The sequence below is a fragment of the Diadema antillarum genome, unplaced genomic scaffold, assembly GCF_040938485.1.
Source record: "Diadema antillarum isolate AM-2024a unplaced genomic scaffold, OU_Dant_1.0 seq00000081_RagTag, whole genome shotgun sequence".
NCBI lineage: Eukaryota > Metazoa > Echinodermata > Echinoidea > Diadematoida > Diadematidae > Diadema > Diadema antillarum.
This window is the reverse complement of record NW_027271174.1, coordinates 677,463-703,779: the sequence shown is the minus strand read 5'-3', so window position 1 is coordinate 703,779 and position 26,317 is coordinate 677,463. Positions and strand designations below refer to the sequence as shown.

The 26,317-nt window shown below is 38.5% G+C and overlaps 1 protein-coding gene across 1 annotated transcript in view; it reads right to left on the bottom strand.

Moving 5' to 3' along the window:
• Nucleotides 1-9,616: 9,616 nt before the first annotated feature.
• The window catches only part of LOC139726184 (upstream stimulatory factor-like), a 43,025-nt gene continuing 26,324 nt past the window's right edge, over nucleotides 9,617-26,317 (bottom strand). The window contains exons 5-8 of the mRNA XM_071637255.1: nucleotides 14,572-14,740; nucleotides 13,288-13,375; nucleotides 12,206-12,359; nucleotides 9,617-9,830 (exon numbers count right to left, since the gene is read on the bottom strand). Of these exons, the coding sequence (XP_071493356.1) occupies nucleotides 9,618-9,830; nucleotides 12,206-12,359; nucleotides 13,288-13,375; nucleotides 14,572-14,740 (624 nt within the window). The 3' untranslated portion in view covers nucleotide 9,617. The remainder of the gene's footprint in view (nucleotides 9,831-12,205; nucleotides 12,360-13,287; nucleotides 13,376-14,571; nucleotides 14,741-26,317) is intronic.

Below are 26,317 nucleotides of genomic sequence, written 5' to 3'. Positions count from 1 at the left end.
TTATAGGACAATCCATAGTGAATAAGCATAGTGATTGCACGCTCCGGAACGTCCCCTTTCGTGGCGCCCGCTCGTTCGCGATACACACTGTATAGCTGACCAAAGGTCGCCAGGACGTCTTATAAGACAGCCATCGTTCGCACGAATCCCACTCAAGGAGAACAAGGTCTATTGTGTGGTCGTTATTGTTCACTGACATAATGACTGATAAAGTGGCGTGGAAGCCCGATCCCTTGCCATGAATACTGTCAGTGAGAAAAGAAAAGAAAAAAAGAAAGAAAAAAAAAAACACTTTAGCATGTGTTTTGTGTCATAGTATATTCTATGAAATGTTTGTTATATCAATGTGCGTAAATGAAAACAGTCGACTGACATGATATTCAACGCCGAGATGTTGGACAAATGGTAGGGTCTAATGGTGCAGTCCACCAAGTTTTGACAGGGCGTTAAGTCTCTACAAATAGCTTCACTCATAGGGTAGATTGTAGACGCACTCTGATTATGTATAGATATAGAATTATATGTTTTCGAGATTCTCGAGCATGCTATAAAATGTTATATAGGATATACGTACTAAGTGTATACGCGTCTTTCCAGTGATGCAACTCAAAGGCGGTGACGAGTCTTCCTTTTTTTCTCTCTTCTTCTTCAAATGAGTTCATTCTTCTTGTAGCGTATTGTCGTACTTGTATACATTTAAAAGGAATGAAACCCACAAACATTTTGTGATATGTGGATTGAATGAATGCAGAAATATTACAGAAGAAAACAACAGCGAAGTCTGAGGACAATCCGTTCAATAGTCTCAATTCTTTAAAAAAAAGTCTTGACGTCACGAATGGACAACGATATACAGAAAATACAAAGAGAATTCTACAAAATCCCACAAAATTTCAATTTAGAAATAATTTTAAACAACGAAACGAACACACGTATTCAATCCTCTGCGTACTGACAGTATGTTAAGGGTATAATATAGGCCCTACTTCCCGCTGTTTTCTGAAACAGGTAAGTTTGTCTTGCTTTTTCATTATGCTACAGAAATGAAACATGTTGAATTCTCTTTATATTTTCTTTATATCGTTGTCTATGTTGGTTCAGACAGCAAAATGGCGGCGCTAAAACTCATTTTGAGCGGTTTGTCCGATTTTCTCTGTATAACTCAATTCAAATGGACTCTCCTAACCTGTCTAAATATTGGAAAGAATGCACACACTCTGATAAAGTGTGCACTGAGAAAAGAGGCTCTGAAGCGCAGGGTCTATTCAGGTGCAGCTTAATCTTCACCAAGCTGCTAGCTACTGTGCAATGAATGGGACAAAAAAAAACAGGATGTTAACCACTGGAACAACGACAATGAAGGGATTATGAGATTAAGCTGAAGTAAAGCAGACTTTATTAACACATTCTGTTCATGATTAATGCCAACTTTCAAAGCTGCAGTAGCATCATCCTTTCTTACGTTATTAGAGTTGAAAGTGAAGAAGGTGTAAAGGGTTTTTGAGAAATGAAAAGAGGACTGTTAAAAGACACACCTGATCACGCTATTCTACAAAAAAAAAATGTTTGAGAAAAACTGCTAACACAATTTCGTGTTCGTTTTATGATCCCAAACTTTAGCATATTTTAAAAGATGAAATGCTCTTTCAGAATATATTAAAAAAAATCCCAAGATTGGCTTGGTTGACCCATTTCACCCATTTTCACTCCTCACACAAAAACAGTGTGTGCGACTTTTTGTTGGTTTTGTGATGCACGGTCATATATTCAATATATATGATAATATATATATATATATATATACATGAATTTTCCACGTGTTGGACTTCGAATGTTATACTTATAAGAAGAATGAGTCTCAAATACGCCATCTGTAGATCCAACAAGGTTTTTATTCACAAAAATTTCAGCTCGCCTCGGGCCTTCGTCAGTGTAGTGTATACTAGGACAATTTTGTGTATAACAACCTTGTTGGATGTACAGATGGCGTATTTTGAGACTCATTCTTCTTATAATTATATATATATATATATATATATATATATATAGAGAGAGAGAGAGAGAGAGAGAGAGAGAGAGAGAGAGAGAGAGCAAGAGAGTTTGATGCCCCTTTATATTGAATGATTAATTCACTTTTGCCAACGTCACTTCAACACACCTATTATGATTGTCTTCTAAAAAATCAAACAAAATAATTTGGCACAAATCATAACTGCCTAATTCTCTATTACCAAAGATTTGAGCATAAAACGGGATAGAAATGCTGCTGAACGAAAGCACAATCCAATCCTCCTTTGTGAATCAAAAATTTTACTCAGTAGTCTACAGCTGATTTTTTTTTTTAAACCATGCTTTGGATTTGGTCAGTCCTTGTGAATCCTGCCTCTTGAATGTCAAGATCATGCTCAATTCAATTAATTATGATTTTTATTTTATGCTTCTCCTGGCAGACAGACATTCGACAAGGCCGAGCCATTAAAAATCTATAAGACCGCACAAGATTTGTCTTTAATAAAAGAAAAAAAAATGAGATACCTGGGGTGTTTCATAAAGCTGTCTTTAAAGTTACAAGCGACTTAAGAACGACTGCAACAGGTTCTGATGTGCTGTATTTATCAGAATTTCAATAATTCAGCGCAAGAACTGATCACCAGTCGTTTTTAAGTCGTTCGTAACTTTAAGAACAGCTTTATGAAACACCCCTGTTTGGTATGCCATTAGATTCATTCATTGTATCACAGCGATCAAACGTAGTATCCATTTTCGACGTGTCAGCCATAAGTGACCTTGTTATGCAAAACAATCATTTCAATTGACTGGGACAAGAGTAAGATTTTGGCAAAGATGATGACTTTCTTACTAGACGGATGAGGGAATCCTCCATCCACATTAAATTACAGAAAGGACTCATTATGAATTGGGATATGGGACAGCAGAAGCTTTCAGACATTTACTGCCCTATTCTCACCTCCCATCGGTCCAATGCGTGGCCAACGCAGCAACATAACAGTAACCAAAGCGGAACAGCGCCATCTGCGCCGAAACTCGCCCAAGTCACACTCGGTAGTGTACTCGAAGTACCACTGTAATATTTTTCGATCATTTTTTTTTAATAGTTGTGACACAATGAATCTTTTGGAATACACACACACTTGTGCTGTATTGTATAGCAAATTAATATCATGAAACAAATGGAATAGTTTTGCGATCACTACTTCTTCTTTTTTTTTTCATTACTTTCACATTACCCTTCGTGGCTGCTCAGGACGGCTGTATGGAAATCTTATTGAATAAGAAAAGATGAAGAATAAAAAATGAAGTTGTCAAATGTGTAGCATGTTTAAGAAGTCTGGACACGTGTAGAGTAGCACTGCTATTAATGAGACAACAAAATAATAAGCACACAGACAGGATAAAGTGTTATGCAAGTTTTAACAGGTGTCAAACCCCGGCAAATATTTCCACGTTTATTCTCCTTTGGAAATGTCAAATATGAAAATCAGTATTTTCCTTTGCTGATATATACAATAATACATTGTGGTGTCCCAGGTTTCGGCGAATTAGTCCATGGCCAGCTATTACTTTCTTTCTTTCTTTCTTTCTTTTTTGAAAACCAACACACTATTCACACAAGCCTAAGCTGAATTTTTGCTTCTACAGTCAACATTCTAATAGCAACACTATACGCAAAAGAAATGGAGGCTACATGCTGAAACACGAAGACACACGAGGCGTAAACTCAAGTTTAAAAGTTCATAGTAGCAGCCAACAAACAAAATTAGCCACCCTGCACTGCATTGTCGTATGATTTTCTGCATGACATCTTCCCGTAATACACACATATAGTTTCATAACTTAGAAGCATCACATGGCATCTTAAAGATTGTACAGTGAACATTCTTGCATTAAGGCGACCGGAAGACACCCGCCAAGAGGAAAAAAGTAATCAATACATACACAAACTAATTCAAGAAAGATTGTAATTGCTCATTAGCTAAATCATAGCCCAGCTTGTCAATGAAAACGCTTGATTTAGGCTACATGCAAATTATATCTTTGTGCCCATGCCAACAGTTGAGAAATAATCAACCATGACAAAAGAAAGAATTATGCAAAACCAGGACAAAGTCTTTTACATGGATATGAGTAATTTATCCAGTACATATTGTACCATCGCTATCGCCACTAACATAATGCTTTAACCAGCTATCTACTATGTCAAGAATGCCTCTATGAAATGAATTGTGCTTGGAACAATTTGCTTGCCAAGCATACAGTGATAGCTGGAAAAACCAACATCAGTGCTTTAACACAATGCTTTTTAAAATCTTGTGATCGATAGTGGCGTAATTCTCCCATTCAATGGCTTCAAAATGGAGGAATTCCAGTTACTGGGCACACGGAGGAACCTCCACATGCTTAACATATTTATACCATCATGAATAGTGATGTATAAAACATAAATTCATTAAATAATGTTACTGTCAGCGAATTCTGCTTGGCACCCTAGGGAATGATTTGACCATGAGGATTGTAACCCACACTATCCGTGCGCACAAAAAAGCACCATACTCTTGATTACCATTTATCTCTTTTAAGTATGACAAGATACCAAAATTCAATTTACAAAATGGATGTATTCAATCTTTCACTTGTATTAATACACATCCTCACAAGGCTAAGTTCGATTTTTTCTTTCTCCCCAAAACATGGTTTATCTTCCCCACCACCATGATTTGGTACTTTCACTACCCTGAACACAACAATAACATTGGAAAATAACTCCACTAAGAAAATTTCATAAAGTTCTTTCTTAATTTCTGAAATTTTCAGAGAAACATAATGTCCTAACCTTTCCACTATCTCTTATTACGTGTTGCTGTTCTTCATTCCCAGGAATATGTATGTATGTTTTGATACAGCTCTGCCTGTCTGTAACTATTCTGATGGACAAAGACAAACCAAACATACATGTAGTTTTTCAACTTACTTTCAGATTGCCGACTGCACAAGAATGTGGATGAACTTCAGTGAAAATTCATGGTTTCGCTCTCATACAATTATCTACAGATACTTTCACTGGTTCAAGTGTTGGAATTGCTGCAAGAAGAACACTATTAAATCTTTCATTTCTTTGCAATTTCGTGACAAATGCACTGGCTGGCATTATACACTGGATGATTCGTAATAGTCAGGGCTGCATATTAACCCATTTTTTCTACTTGTCCAACCTGTCTGTCGGACCAATAGATACCCAGCTTTTCTATTTTTTACTGGTCCATTCCTGAAAAAGTTACTGGTCCGACAGTGATTTTACTGGTTCTGGACTGTCAGACCAGTGCTAGTGTGCAGCGTTGTAATAGTGATGCATGGAACCATGTGACGCTTGAACAATAAGAGTTCTGCCTCCTGCTACTAAGTCTACTTTATTTCAAAACCTCCTCTACACTGCTTCAAACACGGCTAGTAACATGAATATTCATTACTCACAATAACCTGAACTTTTTCAACTGCATAAAAAGGTCAAACCAGGTGTAAAATGCATTTTTGCATTTTCAAATTATGTTCAGAAGTCTTTTGAAAAAAAGTAAGAAAAAATTAATGCAATCGTTTCATGCAAACAAGAAAAAAAATTCTCTATTTCTTTTTCTGAATTTCATAAATTATGGAATGCCATAACATCCAACACTTGAAAGGGACTACAGAGGTCAAAGGTCATGCAGTAGAGGTGCTTTTGCCAACTTCGCCACCAACTAAAGGCATCCCTGTCATATTTCGATAGAGAGAGAAGTTCAAAGAAAGGGAAATGCATATGCTTACATGCTGACTTATGTACAGGAGAGAGAGTTTTTCACACAGATCCACACATTGTATCTCTTCTCAAGAGATTAGAACTGATCTTTTTGTTCACTGGACCAGCAGTGCACAGGTGACTATATTACATGGATGTTTTTAAACATGGCCCTAACAACCAGATCTCATGACAGAAAATGCATTTCCATAAACCTGTTACCACGATACTGCCCTCGAAATGCAGGCTTTTCTCAAAATAGGCAATCACGTGGTATACCCATCCAATAGAAATTGACCTGGTTAGTTAGTCACATTGCATTCTGAATAAATAAAAATAGTATCAACTTCACCCTCCAACTATACATGCATCATGTCAATCAGATGTTGCAGTAGCTAGGTAAGAATCACTGAGGTAAAGTTTATTTGCAGACATCTTAATTTCACCACATAACTTCAAGAATCATCAACCTTTACAACCCCACGCCATTGGCTTTCTCGCCTCTTGCAGCATGTGAACAAAATGTAGAGGACAGAGCAAAGCACACTATAGTCTATTGTATCCTACCTTGAAATATTCCACTGTTGACTAAAATTAACCCATTTCCTACATCATCATAAAATACCTACAGACTTTGTATTTCCCATTGGGTTACAGACAGCAAAGACTTATAGCCAAAACATCATACCTATGTGTACTGCCACAATAAATTCTCTGAAAAGATGGCGATATGACATTTGCTCCTGCAACAATTGCTCCGGTCTTATTTTCTCCAAGGACTTAAGGTTAGGGCTGTGATAGGGCTTGGTTCAGTTTGATATGCGGAATAAGATATGGGTTAGGCTTATGTTAGTGGGTAGAATCTATGATTGGCTTAATAAGCGTGCAAAAAATTTCACGGGAGCAATTGTTGCACGAGCCAATGTCATGGAACCGAAAAGTCAGTCGTGAAGATTAATGACCCGATAGCGTGGGGAGAGAAAACCAACCAGATTGAATCAATTTTTATTGCTGCCCACTGGGATACATTCAAAAAAACGGCAGACTAATGCAGGCATGCTGGAATCGAAATGCCCATCAGCGAATACCGGTATGTGCTCTGAACCATCCACTCATTGGTAACAGTCAACTCTAGTCGAGAATTTTCGGCAGCATACTGTAAAAATGGATATATTCGCGAAACTAATTTTTTGGGCTCGGCAGGATGAGAAGAGTTTCGTGTGTTTTTAATTCCGCAGGATTAAGACATTAACTACTGGAACATACAATGTATGGCAAGCAAATATATTCGCGTGCTTTAATTTTCGCGCTAGTTTTTGGTTGTGTGAAATGCACGAAAAATTTAAACACCGCAAAAATTTCCACTTTTACAGTATATAAAGGCTGTACATGATTCGTTATGAGGATTCACAAAATTATCTGTACCGGGTCAGCCTTCCCGTGACACGGTTTCCCCATAGATTCCCATGCTACAGGGCCTTTAAATCATCTCTTGTACTTCAACCCTTCCTGGATCTCTGGGTATCTGCCTCTGACTAGACAGTCCTGGATCTGGTGAACCAATATTATAGTGGCTGATATCACGGATGTCCATTCGTTACACTGTGTCGTTCTCTGCAGGACATTTGCTGGATCTCTGGTCAGCGACGTACGGACATCGGTTCTAACAAACCAACTATCTTAAAGGCCCTTATCTACTGCCCAGTGTGCATCATGATGTCATCAAAATTACACTCTCAAACTCATTTCAACAGAATACAAACTCACAATACAGTCAACCTCACCTAAATCAACCTCAAACGAGTCAAAGAACCAGCTGAGTCAAAGAAAATTAGAACCCAGATGGATAAAAATATGTTTTGATTCTATTGTGTAAGTCCAAATTCACGTAGTAAGTGCAGGGATATTTTCTGGTCCCTTTGGAATGAGTTACTGGAGGTTGACTTTAATTGCCGAAAGTACGCCATAGACCCTTCATGCACATGTGACAATGCATTGACAGTTGGTCCCATTTGTATACTGTTATAAACACAACACGAGTAATGCCTGGCATGCCTTGATCAAACAGCAAGACCATGGTGTTGGCACGAGGGCACTTAAATCAAAAGTGGTTTGTAACAAACAGTCTGATTTTCTACAGTGTATCCACAACGCATGTGGGAATCACTATATCCCATTGGCAAATAGAGACCACAACTGTCCAACATGTGTGCTGTTTGTGTGTGTAATCCAGAGTGTTCCACTATGAGGACACAAATGACAGCATGTACAGCAGATTATCTTGTACAGCAATTTCAATCACTAACCATCATATACTCTCACAGAGATAAAAACAATTACTCCAAAGAACTGATACAGACCTGAATTCCTCACTGGGCAAATAATACACAACAACACACATAAAAACAGGAAAAAACAAAAAAAAAGGTGGATCATCTGACCAAACTTTGGGAGAGGCAGAGGCTAAAATATTTCCCCATTCATTCAAACATCATTCAAACTAGTGTGCAAAACATGCACTCCAAAAACATCGATGAATCCTGCAATTTGAAATCTGTAACAGAACAAAAATGGCATGAGGTTGATTTTTAAAGATCATGGTAAAAGCATATCTTATACCATGTTTTTATTTTTATTAAATATTTTGTAATAATGATATCGTATACAGTATTGGGGGAAAGTAAATTATTTTCTATTTCCTTTCTTCTTTGGAGAGTCTGCTACCACTACCTAAACTTTACCAGCACTTTCATATCTTGGGCCCCGTTTTAAGATATAATCGATTGTAAATTCCCTTACCACACAGGCTGCCATAGACTTACTCGTATGATAGAAATCAGCTATGTAATCAATTATAACTCTTCTTAAAACAGGGCCCTGGGCCCCTGTTTTATCAAAAGGTTAAATCGATTTAAAATTTCCTTACCGCACAGTCTGCCATAGACTTACAGTTGAAATCAACTATATAATCAATTTTAACTCTTCATAAAACAGGGCCCTGGACTAGTAATGGCATGGATTCCTGTCTGCAATTGACCAGTTTCTTAATATATTCAAATTTCATGCATATATTTCATCACAACAGTTGTTCCTGACAACCAGACAGCTTGTTGAGTCTCGCTTCACAATGCGACAACTATGGCAAGCAAAGCTGTATCCCTTATATGTATTGAAATGTATTTTCGTAGGAATAGGTCAATAAATAACTCAGTACTACCTTTTTGGGGGACAGAGGAAAGTCAAAACATATCAATAGATTTGAATACACCGGTTGACTGACTTATTACCCATTTATTCTCTCTGAGCCAATGAGCCGAATGTGCATGAATTTCAGACACATACCTATGGACAGGAAATTAATATGACAGGCAGAGGGTTAAAGAGAAACACGTGGTCTTCATAAGACGTGTGTGTTAGCACTCTCACTTGGCCGCAGGATTTGGTCACCAAAACCATGCAGATCCACAGATTTTGATTGCTTTTTTTTTATATATATTTTTTATGACGCTCTGCCTACTGTATCCGGATCCGTAGACGGTGTGTGCACATGCGGCGCTGCATCATCACAGTGTACGTCTGCCGTTTCACTCGCAATATGTCATTTTGACCTTGATGTGACTGATTTGTGGCCATGCAGTCCCTGGGGGAAGTCCGCGAGCCATCACAAGTGTTGAGAAGACACGCTTCCATCCTTGCATTTGACGAGCATGGAATTCAATTTCCTCTCTAATGGTCGTCCAATGAATGTTCTTGACCGTGCAAAAGAAAAAATGAAAAAAGGAGGACGAAAACGAAAAATTCAACAAAAAAAACTTCAGCTGCACGTTTAATTAGGTGTCCCTGGAACATCAATTCCATGCTGCTGTAACTGTGCCCTCAAGAGGGCGTTCTCATTCTTTAGTTCTTCCAGCTGTTGCCTCATGAGTTCGGCGTCCACCTGGAGCCGTTCCGTCTCCTTCAGTGTGTCCGCCATCCGCGAGTTGGCCGTCCGCAGCTCAGCGATGTAGTCGCACGTCTTGGCCAGGATGCCTCCTTTGCTCTGCTTGGGGCGAGAAACGAAGAAAATTGTGCAAAACACTGATAAGTTTGGGAGTGACGAGAAAGGAAAATATTTGCATGTGAATCAGAAAAAGCAAGTAATTTTCCTACCATATCATATCACAGAGCAAGAGCACAATCATAACATTGCTAGGACGATAAGATCCTGTATCTCCAATTTTGAAGTGGAAAAGAAATTCACTTTTTTTTAATGAATTGTCAGATAATCAGTTACAGGATGTCCTGTCCTAATTCTAGCAGTGAAAAATGAAGCCCCCACAGCATTTCAAAGGGAAGGCAATCCCACTTATTATAATGCTTTGGCTGTCATGTTTTTTTGCTCTCCTCAACATTTGAAATTTGATTTTTTTTTTCTTTAGTTTTGTGTCCCACAGTCATATGTGCCTCTCAACATACTACATTATGTCTGTTGCTGATTTTTTTCAGTGTTGCAGTGGTTGTCAAAAAATTGTCTCCATGATACATTGCTGCAGAGTGTGTGCCACTGACAGTAGACATAACACAGCATGTGGGGAGGGCAACTTTTTCAGGTATCTGTGATATTGGTCACTCATCGTAGGAGGTGAAAGCGTGAGCAGTAATTGAGCCGATACATAATATATTATGTTATATTCCACATACTAAGAATCTTGCTATAGGATTAGTCAAGAGCTGATCACGTGATAAAGCGTAGTTTTGTCCATCACATCACTTGAGAAGAAAAGTTCGTTACACTCTATGTTGATAGTCCCTTTTGTTTCGCTGATCTCTGGCAGTCCATACAGTTCTAACGCGAGATGAGTACACGCGAAATAAAAGTGCGTAGCACTGTGGACTATCATTTAATTTAGTAGGTCACTTGATAGGACAAAGTGCAATGCACTTTCACTTCAGTGCCGCGCGGTGCGCGCAGCAAATTCATTGTTTTGTCATCTACGCGCACACGTAGCCTAAGCCCTAAGGATACCTAACGACAGCTAAAACGGTTTCAGATGTGGAATAAAATAGGAATATCTAGGACCCTAGATGTGGAATATAAAGCAAATAATCAACTTTTAGTTTCGGGCAATGAGACAAAATATCACTTCCTCGGCGATCTGAATGTGTACGCTGTCTTTCCTTAGCTGCGCTTCAGAAAGATAGCTACATCCAGATCGCCTCGGAAGTGATAGTTTGTCCCATCACCTTCACCAACGTTGATTATTTGCTTAATATGCAACAAGGACACATGGCAACAACAACAAAATTACTGTTTCAGGGGACTACATCAGACATGCCATAAAATACATACCTGATTGAGGTCATAGACCTAACTTAATAATGAGGAAAATCACAACCCATCGTAAGTGACTGTGCATCACAAAACAAATATAACAGCTGCATATCCCAAATTTTACATGAGGACTCAAAATAGGCGAAACGGGTCATCATATTCAGTCTTCAGTTTTTCATATTTTCTGAATGAGCAATTCCTCGTCTACTTAATTCTTCAGTTTGGGATCATAAAATGATTTGGGAATAGTAATTCTAGCAGTTTTTCTACAACTACACTTAATTGTAGAGCAGCGTGATTACACATGATCTAATGGCAACTTAATGGCATTTCTTAAAAACCCTCTACACACTTTTCACTTTCAATTCTAATTAATACTTTTTAAAGGATAATGCTGCCTTAAAAGTTTGATTCAGTAATGAATAGCATATGCTGATCTAGTGTCCAAAATTTCAACTTACTCTGATAATCCCTTCATTGTGGCTACTAAAAGAGTTCAACATCCTGTTTTTTGTCCCATTCACTGCATGGAGCACAGCTTGGTGAAGACTAAAACTTGAATGGACTCTACATTTCAAAGCCATCTTTGTACAACAAACACTTTTCTGGAGTGTGTTCTTTCTTTCCATGATTAAGATAGGTTAGAAAACTCATTTGTATTGAGTTATACATTACTTTAAAGATTAGACTTTGCTCTTTCAGAATCTACCCTGAACTTAAGATTCATGTCTGGTGACATTTTGGTGGTTTTGTGATGCAGGGTCACATAATATGGTAATTTAATAGCACCTGAAGGAAATGCAGTTGTACAGATTTACCTTTTTATATTTAAGCTAAATCACACTTTTTTTAAAAACATTGTCAAAATAGGATTACCCTTCACTACAAATCCTGTATCCAACCAAAAATCTCGCTATAGTGCAAGTACCCTGTACATGTGTACTACATCTGCTTCATCCAAATAAACTCTCACTATAACTGAAATCTCGCTGTAACGCAATTATCCGATGCTACAAATGGTGTATCCAAATGTGCACATGTCTCCTTGCCACAATGCACAAAAATGGAGCTCACTGCCAGGTCTCCCAGAAAGTTCAACACACCTGTCCTTGTTTGGAATGGTCTGTGTTGCAGTCAGGGATAATCTTTGACAGCTTGACGATCCAGTTGTTAATTTTGTCTCTTCTCCTCCTTTCCACCTCATTGTGTGTGGCTCTCCTCCTCTCATCCCTCACTGTCCTGGCGCTGTCAATTTTCCTGGAGCAAATAGGAGCAGATGTGTCTGAGGTTATGCTTAGCATTTCAGGCAGTTCTTGGCAACCTCGGGTAACAAATAGAAATCTGCTATTTGTTCTTCTTTATTTTTTAAAGCGTTGTACCCTGGGTTACCCCCAAAAAGAAAAAAACCAAACCAAACCAAAACAAACGGGGGAGAGCGATATTCAGTGCTTTATGCAATAAGATGCAGCATCATACCAAACTAAAGTGGTTTCCATGACTGTTTGAGTTAAAGGGGAATGAGACCCAAATTTAAAACTTCACTAACGTGTCCTACTAATATCTTTGCATTCACTCAGTCCACATACATTGTATATATATTGGGTTTCATTCCCCTTTAATCAAATACACGAGAACACAGCATGAGGAAAACAGCAATCTTATCATATGCGAGGGATTAATTATATAAAGGGATTGTGTAGATTTGGTTGAGACCTAACTTCAGGATTCTAACATTTTTTTCTGTGAGACAATGAGAAACCTCTTACGAAATATGAAAGAGCATGTAAATCCAACAGGGATTCAACATTTATTTTATGAAAATTGGTTTTGAAATGGTTGAGATAACCAAAACAGAGCAATCCCAATAAACGGTGGGACCCACCTTCTATTACGACTGCTTTGTTTTACTGTTTTAGGATGTCTCAGCCATTCCAAAACCGATTTTTATCTCATAAACTTTGAATTCCTCTTAGAATGGTATGCTTTGTGTCATTTCATAAGTGGTTTCTTGGTATCTTGCAAAGAGTTCAAAGCCCAATCCCCATCTCCACCAATACTACACCATCCATTTAGCCCATTGAAGACTAGTCCCGGGTATCTGTACTTGGGCAGGTGTCTATGGGAAATGCGTGTCGTATCAATATCAGTCCGTCCTCAATGGAATAAAGTGGAACATTTCACTTACGCATTGAACTGATGCGTCCTGGGGGCAATGGTCCTCTGTGAGGCTCCTTGAAGGACGTCTTGAGGTGACATCATGACATAGAATTGACCTGCGGCAAAGGTCACAGCAAAGGTTACATCAAAAGTACTTGCATCAAACACAAACTCAATCAGGCACTTATGAGAAGCTATTCCACAGATATCCACATTCATATTGAAGTATTAAGTAAACAAAAATACTAAGAAAAAAAATGCACAATTCATTGAAATGAACATTGTCACAACATTGTGCATAAGCTTTAACTGTTAGCAAGGATTTGTTAAGATCCTTTCAGTCAATCCTTGGCCTGTTTGGTTTCAATTCTATCATTTCATGAAAACCCTTTACATACAGTTCACTTTCACCTCTGACAACTTTTGAAAGGATAGTGCTACTGTATCCAAAGTTGAGAGCATCATTAATGAATAGAATGTACTTAATGAATATGGAAAATTTCAGCGTAATCTGATAATCCCCTCATTGAAGTTATCACAGAGTTGTACATCTTTTTGTGTCCAATTCACGGCACAGTGCCCAACTTGGTGGGATAAAGCACTTGAATAGGCCCTAAACTTCAAATCCTCTTTTCCCATTGAACACTTTTCCAGAGTGTGTACTTTCTTTCCTTTATTTAGACAGTTTGGATGGTCCAGCTGTCTTGAGTTACACATTATTTTAAAGCCTAGAGTCTACTCTTTCGGAATCTGCCCAGAACTAAAAATAAATGCCTGATGACTTTTTATTAATAGTTTTGTGATGCAAGGTCACATATATGTCAGCCCAGTATGACAAATGTCCCAACATACAGTGTACAATGTATGTCAGGTCACATAACGCTGTTGAGAGTTCAAGTCTCATAAAGAATGCTGTAAAGTCTAATAAAGAACGCTGTAAAGACAAATAGCACAGGACTCCGCTATTAAGTAGCCAGCATCCCATAATGGCTCACACATTTCACAATGATTTTTTTTTTCCTCAGTGCCCTGCACACACATGATAGGGAACTACAACTGATTTCTACTAATTGCATGAACAGGCATTTAGGCAAAGACTGAGTACTTTTAACATGTGAGTGTTCATTAAACCTGTTTAAAGGACGAGTCCCAAATATACTTGGCCAAGTGTCTATTAGAATGTGCGTTATATCAAAATCAGCCCCTCCTTAACAGCTTAATTTGCAACTTGCTTGATACCAGAGTTTTAGCTGCCCAAAGCAAGCAGACAAGAGCCTATGAAAATGAATATGCCAGACTGCTTTTTACATACCCCCTGCACTACCCGCAGTTTGGGCAATACCAGCCCCTTCCGTGGTTCCAGCCGCCGCTGTCCCATCTGTCGAGATGGCTGCCGCTGCTGGGAAGTATGTAAAGCGTGTCTCCCCGCCTTGGCTCTCACTTGTGGGACTTTCCCCATTGCTGAAGGGACCCTGGACAATCTGAGGTTGAAGGTCAAGGGTCAAATAGTGGAAAGGTCAAGAGCTTTAGATGAATGTCATTCCATTCGTTTTGCAAGTAAAAGCAATGCCAACACTGCTCTCCAGTACATGGATATGGCTAATATTGGCAACAGTTCTCTTATTATTGAATAACAAAACATCATCATTATCGTATCACTGCCAGAGACAATAACCAACTTAGACCACAAAACAAACAAAAAGTCATATGCCCTGACTGTATGTGAGGACTCAAAATATGTGAAAGGGTCAAGGGTGAAAGTTGTTTGTTTTTTTCGGTGTGTGTGTGTTCAACTACTCCCCTGATGTGCTTCCTGACTATAGTTGGTTGGAGAGGCCCAAGGGCCATAGTGATTTTCACTGCTTTTTTTTCCAACCCAGCAACTTTAGGGAAGCTCACCAGGGAAAGCCTAACATTTTGTATTCTTTTATTTTGCTCGTTTTGTTTGTTTATATGTTATCACTTGTATTGTCTTGCAAATACCGAATAAATAATAATAATAATATAAATAATAATAACCAAGTCAATCTTGAATTTTGCATATTTCCTGAAAGAGCAATTTGGCTTCTACATTATTGTAAAGTTTGGGATCATTAAGCAAATGGGAAATTGCTTTTAGCACTTAAAAGCAGTTTTCCCAGACCATCCTTTTTTGTTTTGTAGAATAGTTTAATCAGGTGTGTCTTCAAGTCCCCTTTCTTATTTCTTAAAACCCTTTACACTATCTTCACTTTCAACTCTAATAACTGTACAAAGAATGATGCTACATCTTTGAAAGTTGGCTTTGTCATGTATAGACTGTGTTAACAGAGCATGCTCAATTTCAGCTTAATCTGATTTAAATCCCTTCATTGTTGTTGCTATGGAGTTTTACATCCTGCTTTTTGTCCCCTTCACTGCACAGAGCATGGCTTGGCAAGACTAAGCTCTTGAATGGAGACCATACTTCACAGCCTCTTATCAGTACACACTTTTCCAGAGTGTATGCTTTCTTTCCAATATTACAGGTGTGCTGGTAATAAGGTGAGGAGAGTCCATTTGAATTGAGTTACACATCATTTTACAGCTTAAAGCCTGTTCTTTCAGATTTTTGCCTTTAAATATAAAAATCCCCTGTCTTGTGACTTTTTGTTGGTGTTGTGATGCAAGGTCACATATAGTGTACATACCAACTTCAGAACCTATTCTGACACAATTCAAGAGGATGATTTCTCATACAGGCTACATACAAATATACACTGTAGTACCATAGGTCAATAGATGTTAATCGGAAAGAGTGACACACACACACATAAACAAAAAAAAAAAATGATAGGTTAACATGTTCCTTCCCAGTTCAAACAATCCATACAGACTGTCACTCTACTATGTACAGCATTCACTATAAATTCATGTACCTGGTAGACCCTGAGTCAATCACAATGGAGCTAGACTGTCTCTTTGTCTGCAGTTTCACATTTGTAATAAAAGACCTCAGTTTTGAATCCACCCACTAAACTTCAAAGACGAGAGTCCTTGAGATGACAAAGATCAGACCATTCACGAGTTTAGAAAGTCCGGTGGAAGGATTCAGGAGGGATTTTCGTCTTCTCTTTCCTTCTTCACGGTTGATATGATCATATGACAGAACACATGACAACAGAGTGCACAGAAAACAAGTATCAACTACTGTAAAAGTGGAAATGTTCGTGGTGTAGAAATGTTCGCGCATTTCGCACAACCAGAAACTAGTGTAAAAATAAAAGCACACCGATATACATGTATTTGCTTGTTATGTACCACTATGTAATATCTTGATTCCACAAGATTAAAAACGCGCGAAATTCATCTTACTTGGCAGAGCGAGAACAATTACTCACACAAAAATATCTACTTTTACAGCATATCCACTATTTTATCCACCTTTTTTTAACACAAAATGCAAACTATCCCAAAACGTGCCTAAATCACCCATGTTGTCTGTGTTCTTCAGTTTGAATCAAAGACTTTTCAATAGGATTTCATCATCAAAAGAGGGGAGACATTGTGGCTCCACTGCAATGAGTGGATAGTTATTCTACGCATTTGTATGACTTCTGCACTGTGGCATCTTTCTGTAGTTATACACTGCAATTGTACATCTATATAGATGTGTTTTGTTTTTACGCATGGGACATACATTAGTGCAGCTAAGATCTTGTGAGATTGAGTTTCAAATATCACATTAAAAGAAAGTATGCCTTCAAAAGCTTTGCATTTTTTTTTCTCTCTCACTCTCTGTTGTGAATTAAAATGTCATAATATTTAAGTGCTTAGACATAAACTTGGGTACAACTGTACGTGTAATAGACAACCTTCCGTGACATGCATTTGACATAGAAGGGTATTGTTTCTCTTTTTTTTCACCTTTCCACCTCCCATAAATGTCAATCTGATAGTATGAAATGAGTGTACCACCACTGATAGCCAAATCCAGGGAATAAGTTGGAAATCTCAAAATTTTTCTTCTAGTGATACTCCTTATGTATTTACAATCACCGATGTTACAAAGTGTAAAATGAATGTGTGTTACATGTGACATGTCAGTGTCGGGTTGTGGATGTGTGTATCATGGGTGTGTTACACCTGGGTTCTTGCACTTGGGTGTGTGTGTGTGTGTGTGTGTGTGTGTGTGTGTGTGTGTGTGTGTTCAAGTGTGCGGGGAGGGGACGAGTGTGCATGTGTGCGTACCTGTGTGCGTGTGCATGTGTGTGTGTGCTTGATGAATCTGAGATTACCCCTAAATTAGTTGATAATGCAAGCACTTTGGGCAGAGGAAAACCACACCCATTACTCACATGGCAAACGTGAAGCGTTCTTGTGAGGTACAATCATGTGACACTTAATGGACACTTAGGTGTAATAACATTAACTGACTTCATTTCATCTTTCACTCAACAGCCTCTCTCGTCTAGTCATGGAATCTATTTATTAACACAACAATAATTTGTACTCTTCAGTTTTCTCTGGGGCTTTTTTTTTTGGGGGGGGGGGGAGGAGGGGGCTTGGTTTTTGTTTTGTTTGTTGCTGTTGGCAGTTTGCTTGTTTTGTTTTGTTTTGTTTTGTTTTGTTTTTTGGAGGGGAGGTGAAAATGGTCAAACTAACCCTGTATCTCTTTGTGTTTTCTTCCTTGACACAGTGCCAGAACTCACTGGCGTAGCCAGGGGGGGGAGATGGGGGCGGTCGCCCCCCCCTAAGATTTGGACCGGGGATTTGGGAGGCGGAAAAAAAAATGCGTGTATACTGTATGCATGCACATACATTTCACTCAAAGTGTGCACCAGATCGTTGAATTTCAATTCAAAATATGCAAAATCTCTCGTGCTTGGGAGGGGGTATCCCCCTCCCAAACCCTCCCCCTCTGTGCCTCTTTCCCTAGCTAAGTACACTTTTTAGATTTACAAAAAATTCTGAATAATTCTGAGTGCACAAGACGTATCACTTATATTCCGAAAACTGAAGGTTCCCTCATGTATAAGGAGAATTTCGCCTTTTAATCGACCCTTTCCTCCCTCAGCCCCCCCCCCCCCCCCCCCATCAAGTTTTTTTTTTTTTTTTTTTTTTTTTGGGTGATTTCCCAAATGTTGATTCCATCAAATACGCGTATACGAGATATCTCAATTTCAACCTTAAAAAGATAAAAGCTCCATGGGAAGGGAAGGGTGGAGATAACACTCGCCCATGCCTTCTCCCTGCTCGCCCCCCGCCATGCAAAGAAGTAGACTGTGGCTATACCCAGATCGCTTTATTTCAATTCTAAAAACGCAAAAGCTCCGCGAGCGGGAGGGGAAATCCCCCTTCCCCTAAGCTCTACCTCACTAGACTTTATACATACGCACAGATGGTGCACATTCGGAATAAGAGCTAAATTCCGTGATTTTAACACTTCGATGAAAAAGTATCGCACCAAAAATTTGCACCAGATCGCGGAATTTCAGGTCTTAAAGACACCCAGTCGCGAGGATACATGGACATATTTCAGCCGCGGGCGGCAGCACGTAAACTCGCTTCCGAAGTTGCTACGAAGCGAAATGTGTGTGTGCGCAAGACATCCCTAAAGCAATGTATCGCGCTATAGTATCTCGATTGCTCGCTTGATTGATCTGAGCGCGGGGAATACGTTTTGAATGTATGGTATACTGTGTACTGTGTGATGCATGCAATGATGTTCGCATGAGAGCTAGTAGCTAGCTGCCTATACTTCCGATCGTACGACTACACACTACACGCCTTCTCTTCATCGCATCGTCGATCGTCGTCACTTAGTACTCGTCAACTACACTGTAATCGTCAGATCAGATCAGATAAGACTATATAGTGAGTGCAGACCACATTATAGATAGGGTGGCCATCATGGACGATGACACATCGTCATGGGTAGCGGATATTACCGCCGAGTTATCTGTCCTGAACGCGGACGATTGGGTCGGAGACCCTGTGTCATGTACTTGCCCTGGCGTCTGTAAATTCAGGACGGGGAAGCGACTGTGCCCGTGCAGGGCCAACGGCCACAGTTGCACTGCACAGTGTACCTGTGGCCGTGGTAGAAGGGGGCCGTGCACCAACCGACATACCGTTTCATCATCTTCGGTAAATATATCTAAAATCTATATCTAAACATTACCAGAATCAAATCACACTAACATTGGCAATAGCTATATTTGCTCATTAGTAATTTGTCTTGATGAATATCCTATTGAAATGTTTGCTTCACTGGTTGTAGCAGAATACATTGAACAGAAACTGTCACTGTCATTGTCAGAAACTAAACACTAAACTGAGAGAACAAGGCTGTAAATACATTGTAAGTGTAACTGTGAGTGTTTATAGCAAATTGTTTATACTAGAAGTCTATATACTAACTAGCCTAACAGTAAAATATTGATGTTAAAGTGTAACTCACTTGTAAGTTGTACTGTTACATTTTATGAGTTTGTACAAGGTCCAAGGACATAAACTTTATTTGTGAAATTGTACATGTAACTGTTATTAATTGTATTTGTGACAACCCAGGGTCCCATGCTAAACCCCCCAAATGGAAAGTACATATGTACAATTCAGTGTACCTACATGAATACAAAAATAAATATATCTCTAAATTCTCTGATATTCCGAATATCGATAGGCCCAAGGCACCAAGCCAAAAAATTCGAGATTTTCCCGCGTGGGTGTAAACTTTAAGCTTAACCAATAATAATCATTTTTGGTTCACGCGCAAAGACGAGCTGTTGTGTTACGATTGGTTTCTACCTATGCCACGTGAGCGTAGCTTGTACTTTTGGCAAATTACTAGTACAGTACATGTATGGCTATGACGTGTGCTTTACATCGCTTTACGTACACTGACAGTGTACGTAGTACATACATATTGTACGTACGTACGGCCGCACAGCAGGCCGCCAGGCACCAGCCAGGAGGTCGCTCCGCTCCCTCACAGTGTCTTAGCCAAACTCTCACTCAAGGTTGTCAACCCTGCAGTATCGTAGCCTCGCCTGCATGGTTTCTGCTAGGTTCAATCAACTTCAAACATAGTCTTTGCATTGGTCAAACTATCTAATACATGTACATGGTTACACTTTGTAGGTCCTACAATGTACAGGCATATTTCAGTAAATTGATGTTTGTCCTTATTCGTATTTACAAAAGTGAGATCATGACAACATGCTTCTTATCATAAGTTTTAATGCTCCAAACCAAAGATAGCAGTAAAAAACTGTGTTCATGTACAGCTGTATGCCTGTAGCTGTACAGCTATAGGCCTAGTCCATACATTTGTACGCATTTTTCTCAAACAATTGCTGATTTGCAGTATTGAGGGAGAACTAGACAGGCTATAGTACTGTAGGCGAGTAGCTTGGTCGTATTTGTTGTAAAGTTACTATAAAAACTTGTAAGTTAATTACTAAATGCATGCTGCTGCAGGCTGCTGCCATATCTTGGTAGGAGTGTGGTACAGTATTTACATGTAGCGTGAGTTATGCCATTGCCCATGGGTTATGGCTTAACATGGTCATGATTGCGAGCATGTGCATTTACATGTAAGTGTTGAAATGTTTTCATCTAAATCATGAATTATGATCCTGTATCTGTGTAAGGATGGAAGATGCAAACGTACACATGTATACCGCATTCTTCATTATACATACACTGTAATACTACATGTATTCGTGCATAAACATGTAGTGAATTATTAGTCCAAAAAGATACTTGTATTGTTCTATATTATAAAGAAAACCACTGAATTATTGAGAGTGGAGAAAACCAAAAAGCAAAATATTCATTGTGAGCCATCAGAGTAAAGAAAAAGAAATGTGTGTGTTTAAAAAAAAAAAAAAGAGGTATCTGTCATACTAGGTGTTGAAATACTGTAAGAGATTAAAATTGTCTGGCTGTACATACTGCCTGCTGTGAAAGTCAAATTCTCATAAAGGCATTCTCCTAATAGACATCACTTGAGATTACATCTTAATCCATGCACATGTTTGAACTGACAAAATTGTTATCATTCAACCAAATTTAAAGATTTTAGGAGCTTATTAAATTTGTCATGATGCTGTAAAATATTTCTTTATGAAACATCCTCTGACTTCGAAATGAAACAACATACCGGTACATGTGTGCACATGAAATAATATTAGACTTTCACACACATTTGCATGCATACAGTTTAGATATCATAAATCATAAAAGTTTGTTACTTGTTACTCTACATTTGTCTTTGACTTTCAGAACTTAAATTGTACCATCACTTCCATTAGCTCAAAATCCTCAAATTCTATCGTAATCCAATGTTAAGTTTAATTAAATATACCTATGTGAAAGTGGCAGTGGCTCCATCATAAATTCAAACAAGTAACAATTGATGCAACTGACATTTGAATATAGTGCATAGCCCTGGAAGTAATTGAGTTTGACTTTTTATGTTAAACAAACCAAAGTTGTATACATGTATTTTGTTTATATGACACTTCACAGGATGACTCTGATGATGAACCGCTTGCCAAACTACGGAGACCAAATGCACCCTCACAGCCAAGTCCAGTCACTGATCGGCATTCAGAAACCGTGAAGGTAATTTAATTCTGTGCTGTCTGTGCAAAAAATGAATTTTTTATAAGTTCTATAGAGTTGATAAGTGCTCAAAGAAAATGTTCATTATTATTACCACCATTATTATTCTCTTTTTCATTTTTTTTTTTGAAATTACATTTTGTACTTTCTTTGCGCTTTTTCCATTTTCAGGCCCTTTTATTCCCAATTGATTCCTTCCTCTTGTCGGAGTCTCTTTTATACAGCCTTTTTCCACCTACACATACACACAGTAGGTTTTTTTTTTATACGTGTGATATACTTGTGCTTATTATGCCCTGCCTCCTTTTCTATGTACATGTATACAATTTTCTCTCCCCTAGTTTTTCACATGTGCTTTATTTTATTTCTTTTATCAATATTATTTTTTCATTACTGTTATGTCATTGTCATTATTGTGTGTGTATATACTTTGATATGTTTGATTACTTCCTTTTGTTGCCTCCTCCTGGTACACCATTAGGGCTCACTGTTTGCTCAGTCCCCCCCCCCCCCCCCCCCCTTCCCTTGACTGTTGCTTTTTTCACTCTTTCCAGTTCTTTATCCTTCTGGTGTTCCTTATCTTCTTTGATGTTGCCTCCCTATTTATCCTTTCCTTCAATTGTTGACCCCTTGATCCTCATGATCATTACTGACCCTCCTCTGCCTTTTGTCTGTCCACTCTCCTTTGCCTTTTGTCTGTCCACTCTCCTCTGCCTTTTGTCTGTCCTGCTCTAATCCCCCTCCCTTTACCTGTTGGGCTCCTTGCCCATGACCTCCCACCCTCTCCTTTGGTTTCTTTGTTCTGTGTACCCAGCCTGTCCCTGTCTGTTCTTGTTGTGTGAAGTCCTTACGGGTGATTGCTTTCCCTGCTTGTTTGTCATTTTGCCTCTGACAAAGATTCTGCTAGGATTGAAAGCTTAGGCCCCTTTTGACTCCGAAGAAAATGTGGTTAGATTCCCTACAAATTCTTCCCCAAGTTCTACTGAAATGTATTAGACTGAAGAAAGCTGATTTCATGGTTGTCGTCAGTGCCTGCATGAAATTTAACTCCCACACCTCCCCCCCCCCCAAAAAAAAAAATACAACAACAAGCAAAGAAACAACAATTTTGAAAGAAAAATACCACATATTTATTCATCCAAAGTAAGCAATTTTTCTGTTCATTGCTGTTTGGTGGCTCATTTGACATGTGTCCATACCTAAGCAAGTATAGTTTATATGTTCATTGATCCTGACTCTTTGCAGTCTTGCCTTTTGCAAACACTGTTTCCCAGTATCTGAAACTTCAAATTGTATATATTTTTTTACATTTTCTATTAATAATGAACAAATTACTTGATAACCTCCCCATGAGATCATGAAATTAAAGCCAGATGAGATGAAAAATAAAATATTCTAAAACCCTCATTAAAATAAGAAATTATTACAACCTGTTAATGTGTATTACACTTGTACTGTAGTTGCTTTTTTTTATTGATGATCACTTTTTTCATTAATAATCAGCATTCAGATAAAATCCTGTCCATTGTATACAAGAACAAGTTTAGTGCCTGCATTTAATTTTTTCAGCGTACCAAAACATACAAATATAATTTCTAATATTCAAGCCACATTTGTGCATTATTCATCAATGCACGCTTGTCTTTTTCTTTCAATAGAGATTTGTAGAGGGATTGGAGAGGAAGGAGCTGGAGAAGGTGACCTGCAACATCCTCTGTCGGTTCCCAGAGATCTACGCAGATGCAGTGGCATCACTCCAACCCATGGAAGACATGCCGAGCGACGGCCAGGCGCCGCCATGGTGCATCTGTGGCAATTGTAGGAACATGCCCACAGAAATGGAAAACAAGTGTTGCCGCCTTCGTCGCTGTATTAGCAGTGAGCAGCACTTCATGGACACAGTCCTGAATGGAAGTGTTCTGGCTGCCTGCATGGCAGCCAGTAACGATCATTTCCCCCAGGACATCCCTAGAAGCAACGATAGCTATAGGCATTATGCGTACCGTCAATATACGTACATCACACATAGGCGTTTGGGTGCAGGGAACCGCAGAGTTTGTCCATCATGTGTTGTTCTTCGAATAAGACGTGCATACCCCTCACCAACCAATGTCTACAGAGGTTTCGTGAATGGAATTCATGACTAATTCATCATATGGGCAATTCCACGGTAACTGACATTACGTGTACGGATTTTTATGAAATTGTTTACATTGTAGTTTTGTAAATGAAAGCACCTGGGGCTTGCAATTGGCATTGATGAATGAGTTTATGAGAATGAAGAAATAGGTGGAAAGTTTTTCTCTCAAACTGCATTTCTTATCACATAGCAAGTGAAAATGTGTAGGTAACTGACGTTATGGAAAAAGGACATGGGAAATTATGGTGTAGATTTAAATGGAAATATCTCATGTCCCTGACATCTAGCCTTTATGTGTTTAATATGGCAATACACCTACATTTGTAGGTTCTTAGGAACAGGTGTGCAATATAATGTGCACTTTAGATATTTCCTTTTAGCACCATGCCAATTTCAGTGAAGGCATGGCGGTAACTGACGTTGCGCTTACATTTGCCATAGGGTTTTCACATGCAAAATCATGATTGGGAATAGTTTTGTGATATTTTATAATTCTGACCTTTCAGAATGATTTGTTTGATATGGCATCATGCCTTGGTTCATCAATTATAAATACACAAATGAAATGAAGCATTAGTCCATTTTCTTTGTGTTCTATGAAAACTTAAAGGTAAACATGTCAGTAACTGACATTACGTAACTGACGTTACACATACCTTTGCTATGGGGTTTACAGAGAACAAATTTATTTAACAGGTTATTATACTGCTGCAGTATACCAGTAACAATCCCAGGCAATTAGCACAAATTAAAACAAAATCTAAAGATACAAATGGGGTGGGCCCTTAGGGGGCAACCCCCCCCCCCCCATGTCATAGCACAGTTGGGCATAAATAATGTAATGTAATAAAGTAATATAACTGTTTTTCTTTCCTTTTCACTGATGTATCAAGGCTTGCAAATACATCCCAGATACCAAGAAATACGACTTTGCAACGAAAAAAATCCATTCAAGATCAATATAAACAAATCTTCCTGTTCATGATTTAAATTATCATGTATTACAAAATGTCCTTGCATGAATGAAATAAAGTAATCAACAAATATGAAAAAAAAAAATTAACCCTAGAATCACCTCTCACTTTGAGCAACATCAATGTTGAACATTGAGCAACATTTAATCTTTGACTTCCCATATGTATTGAAATGGCCTTCAGTCAAAAAATTTGCCTCAGTTATAATTACTGTCATGGTAACTGACGTTACATACTCATGTATGATGTTTCGGTAACTGACGTTACACATTTTGAAGTGTTCATTTTGACTCTCCAGTATGCCAAGTATCCTTATTTCTGGTATTAAAAGAAAGGCATTTTTTTTATATAGGCATACATTAGAAATCCCAAGTTACATCATACAGCTCACTTTCTTTGACGAATAAAGTTAAAACTTCCTTGTTTTTGGTAAGTGACGTTACATCCATCATTGTCAAACTAATTAAAAGTTTTTATAAAATTCTTTAAAGCGACCAGCTTTTTTTCCCATCGTGTGGTAAAAGACGTCTCTGGTATAAGACTGCATACATATAAAAGATTGCTGTTTAGAGTACTAGTAAAGTGGATATACAGAGAGTAAGTTATGTGACAATCCTCTCTTTTTACCATTGAGTTATAGGCATATTTTGGCAGCCATTTTGAAAATTGAAATGGCCGCTTTTATTGAAAAACATAATGATTCTTAAAACTTCAACTCAAGTATTGTCTGAAAATGTATGGTGTTTGAAACAAATATCATTTTGAATTTTTGGCACCTGTGTCCTATATACCGTGGAATTGCCCATATACAGTAGTTCATAAACTCTGAAGCTTGGCCTTGTGCCTACATGTCTGTATGTATATGTGACCGTGCACCACAAAACGAACAAAAAGTCGCTCCTCTTGATTTCATGTGAGGAGTCAAGAAAGGTGAAATGGGTCAACCAAGTCAATTTTTAGTTTTCCATATTTTCTGAAAGAGCTATTCTTCTTCTACATTATTGTTGAGTTTGGGATCATAAAGTGAATGGGAAAGTGCATTTTCAGTAGTTTTTCTACAACCCTTTTTTGTAGAGTAGTTACATCAGGTACATGTCTTAGAGGTCCCTTTTCATTTCTTGATAACCCTTTGCAAATTCTTCACTTTCAACTCAGATAACTTTTGACAGGATAAATTGAGTTCCTAACCCCCTAGGGATGCTACCTGCCAAGTTTGGTGAAAATGGGTCGTGGGGTTCTCAAGAAGAAGATGAAAATGTACAATTTAGGCCCCATTAGAATCCCTCCCCACCCCCCCCCCCCCTCCCCTGGGTCACAAGGGGACACCCCTGATTCTGCTATGAACAAACTTGAAA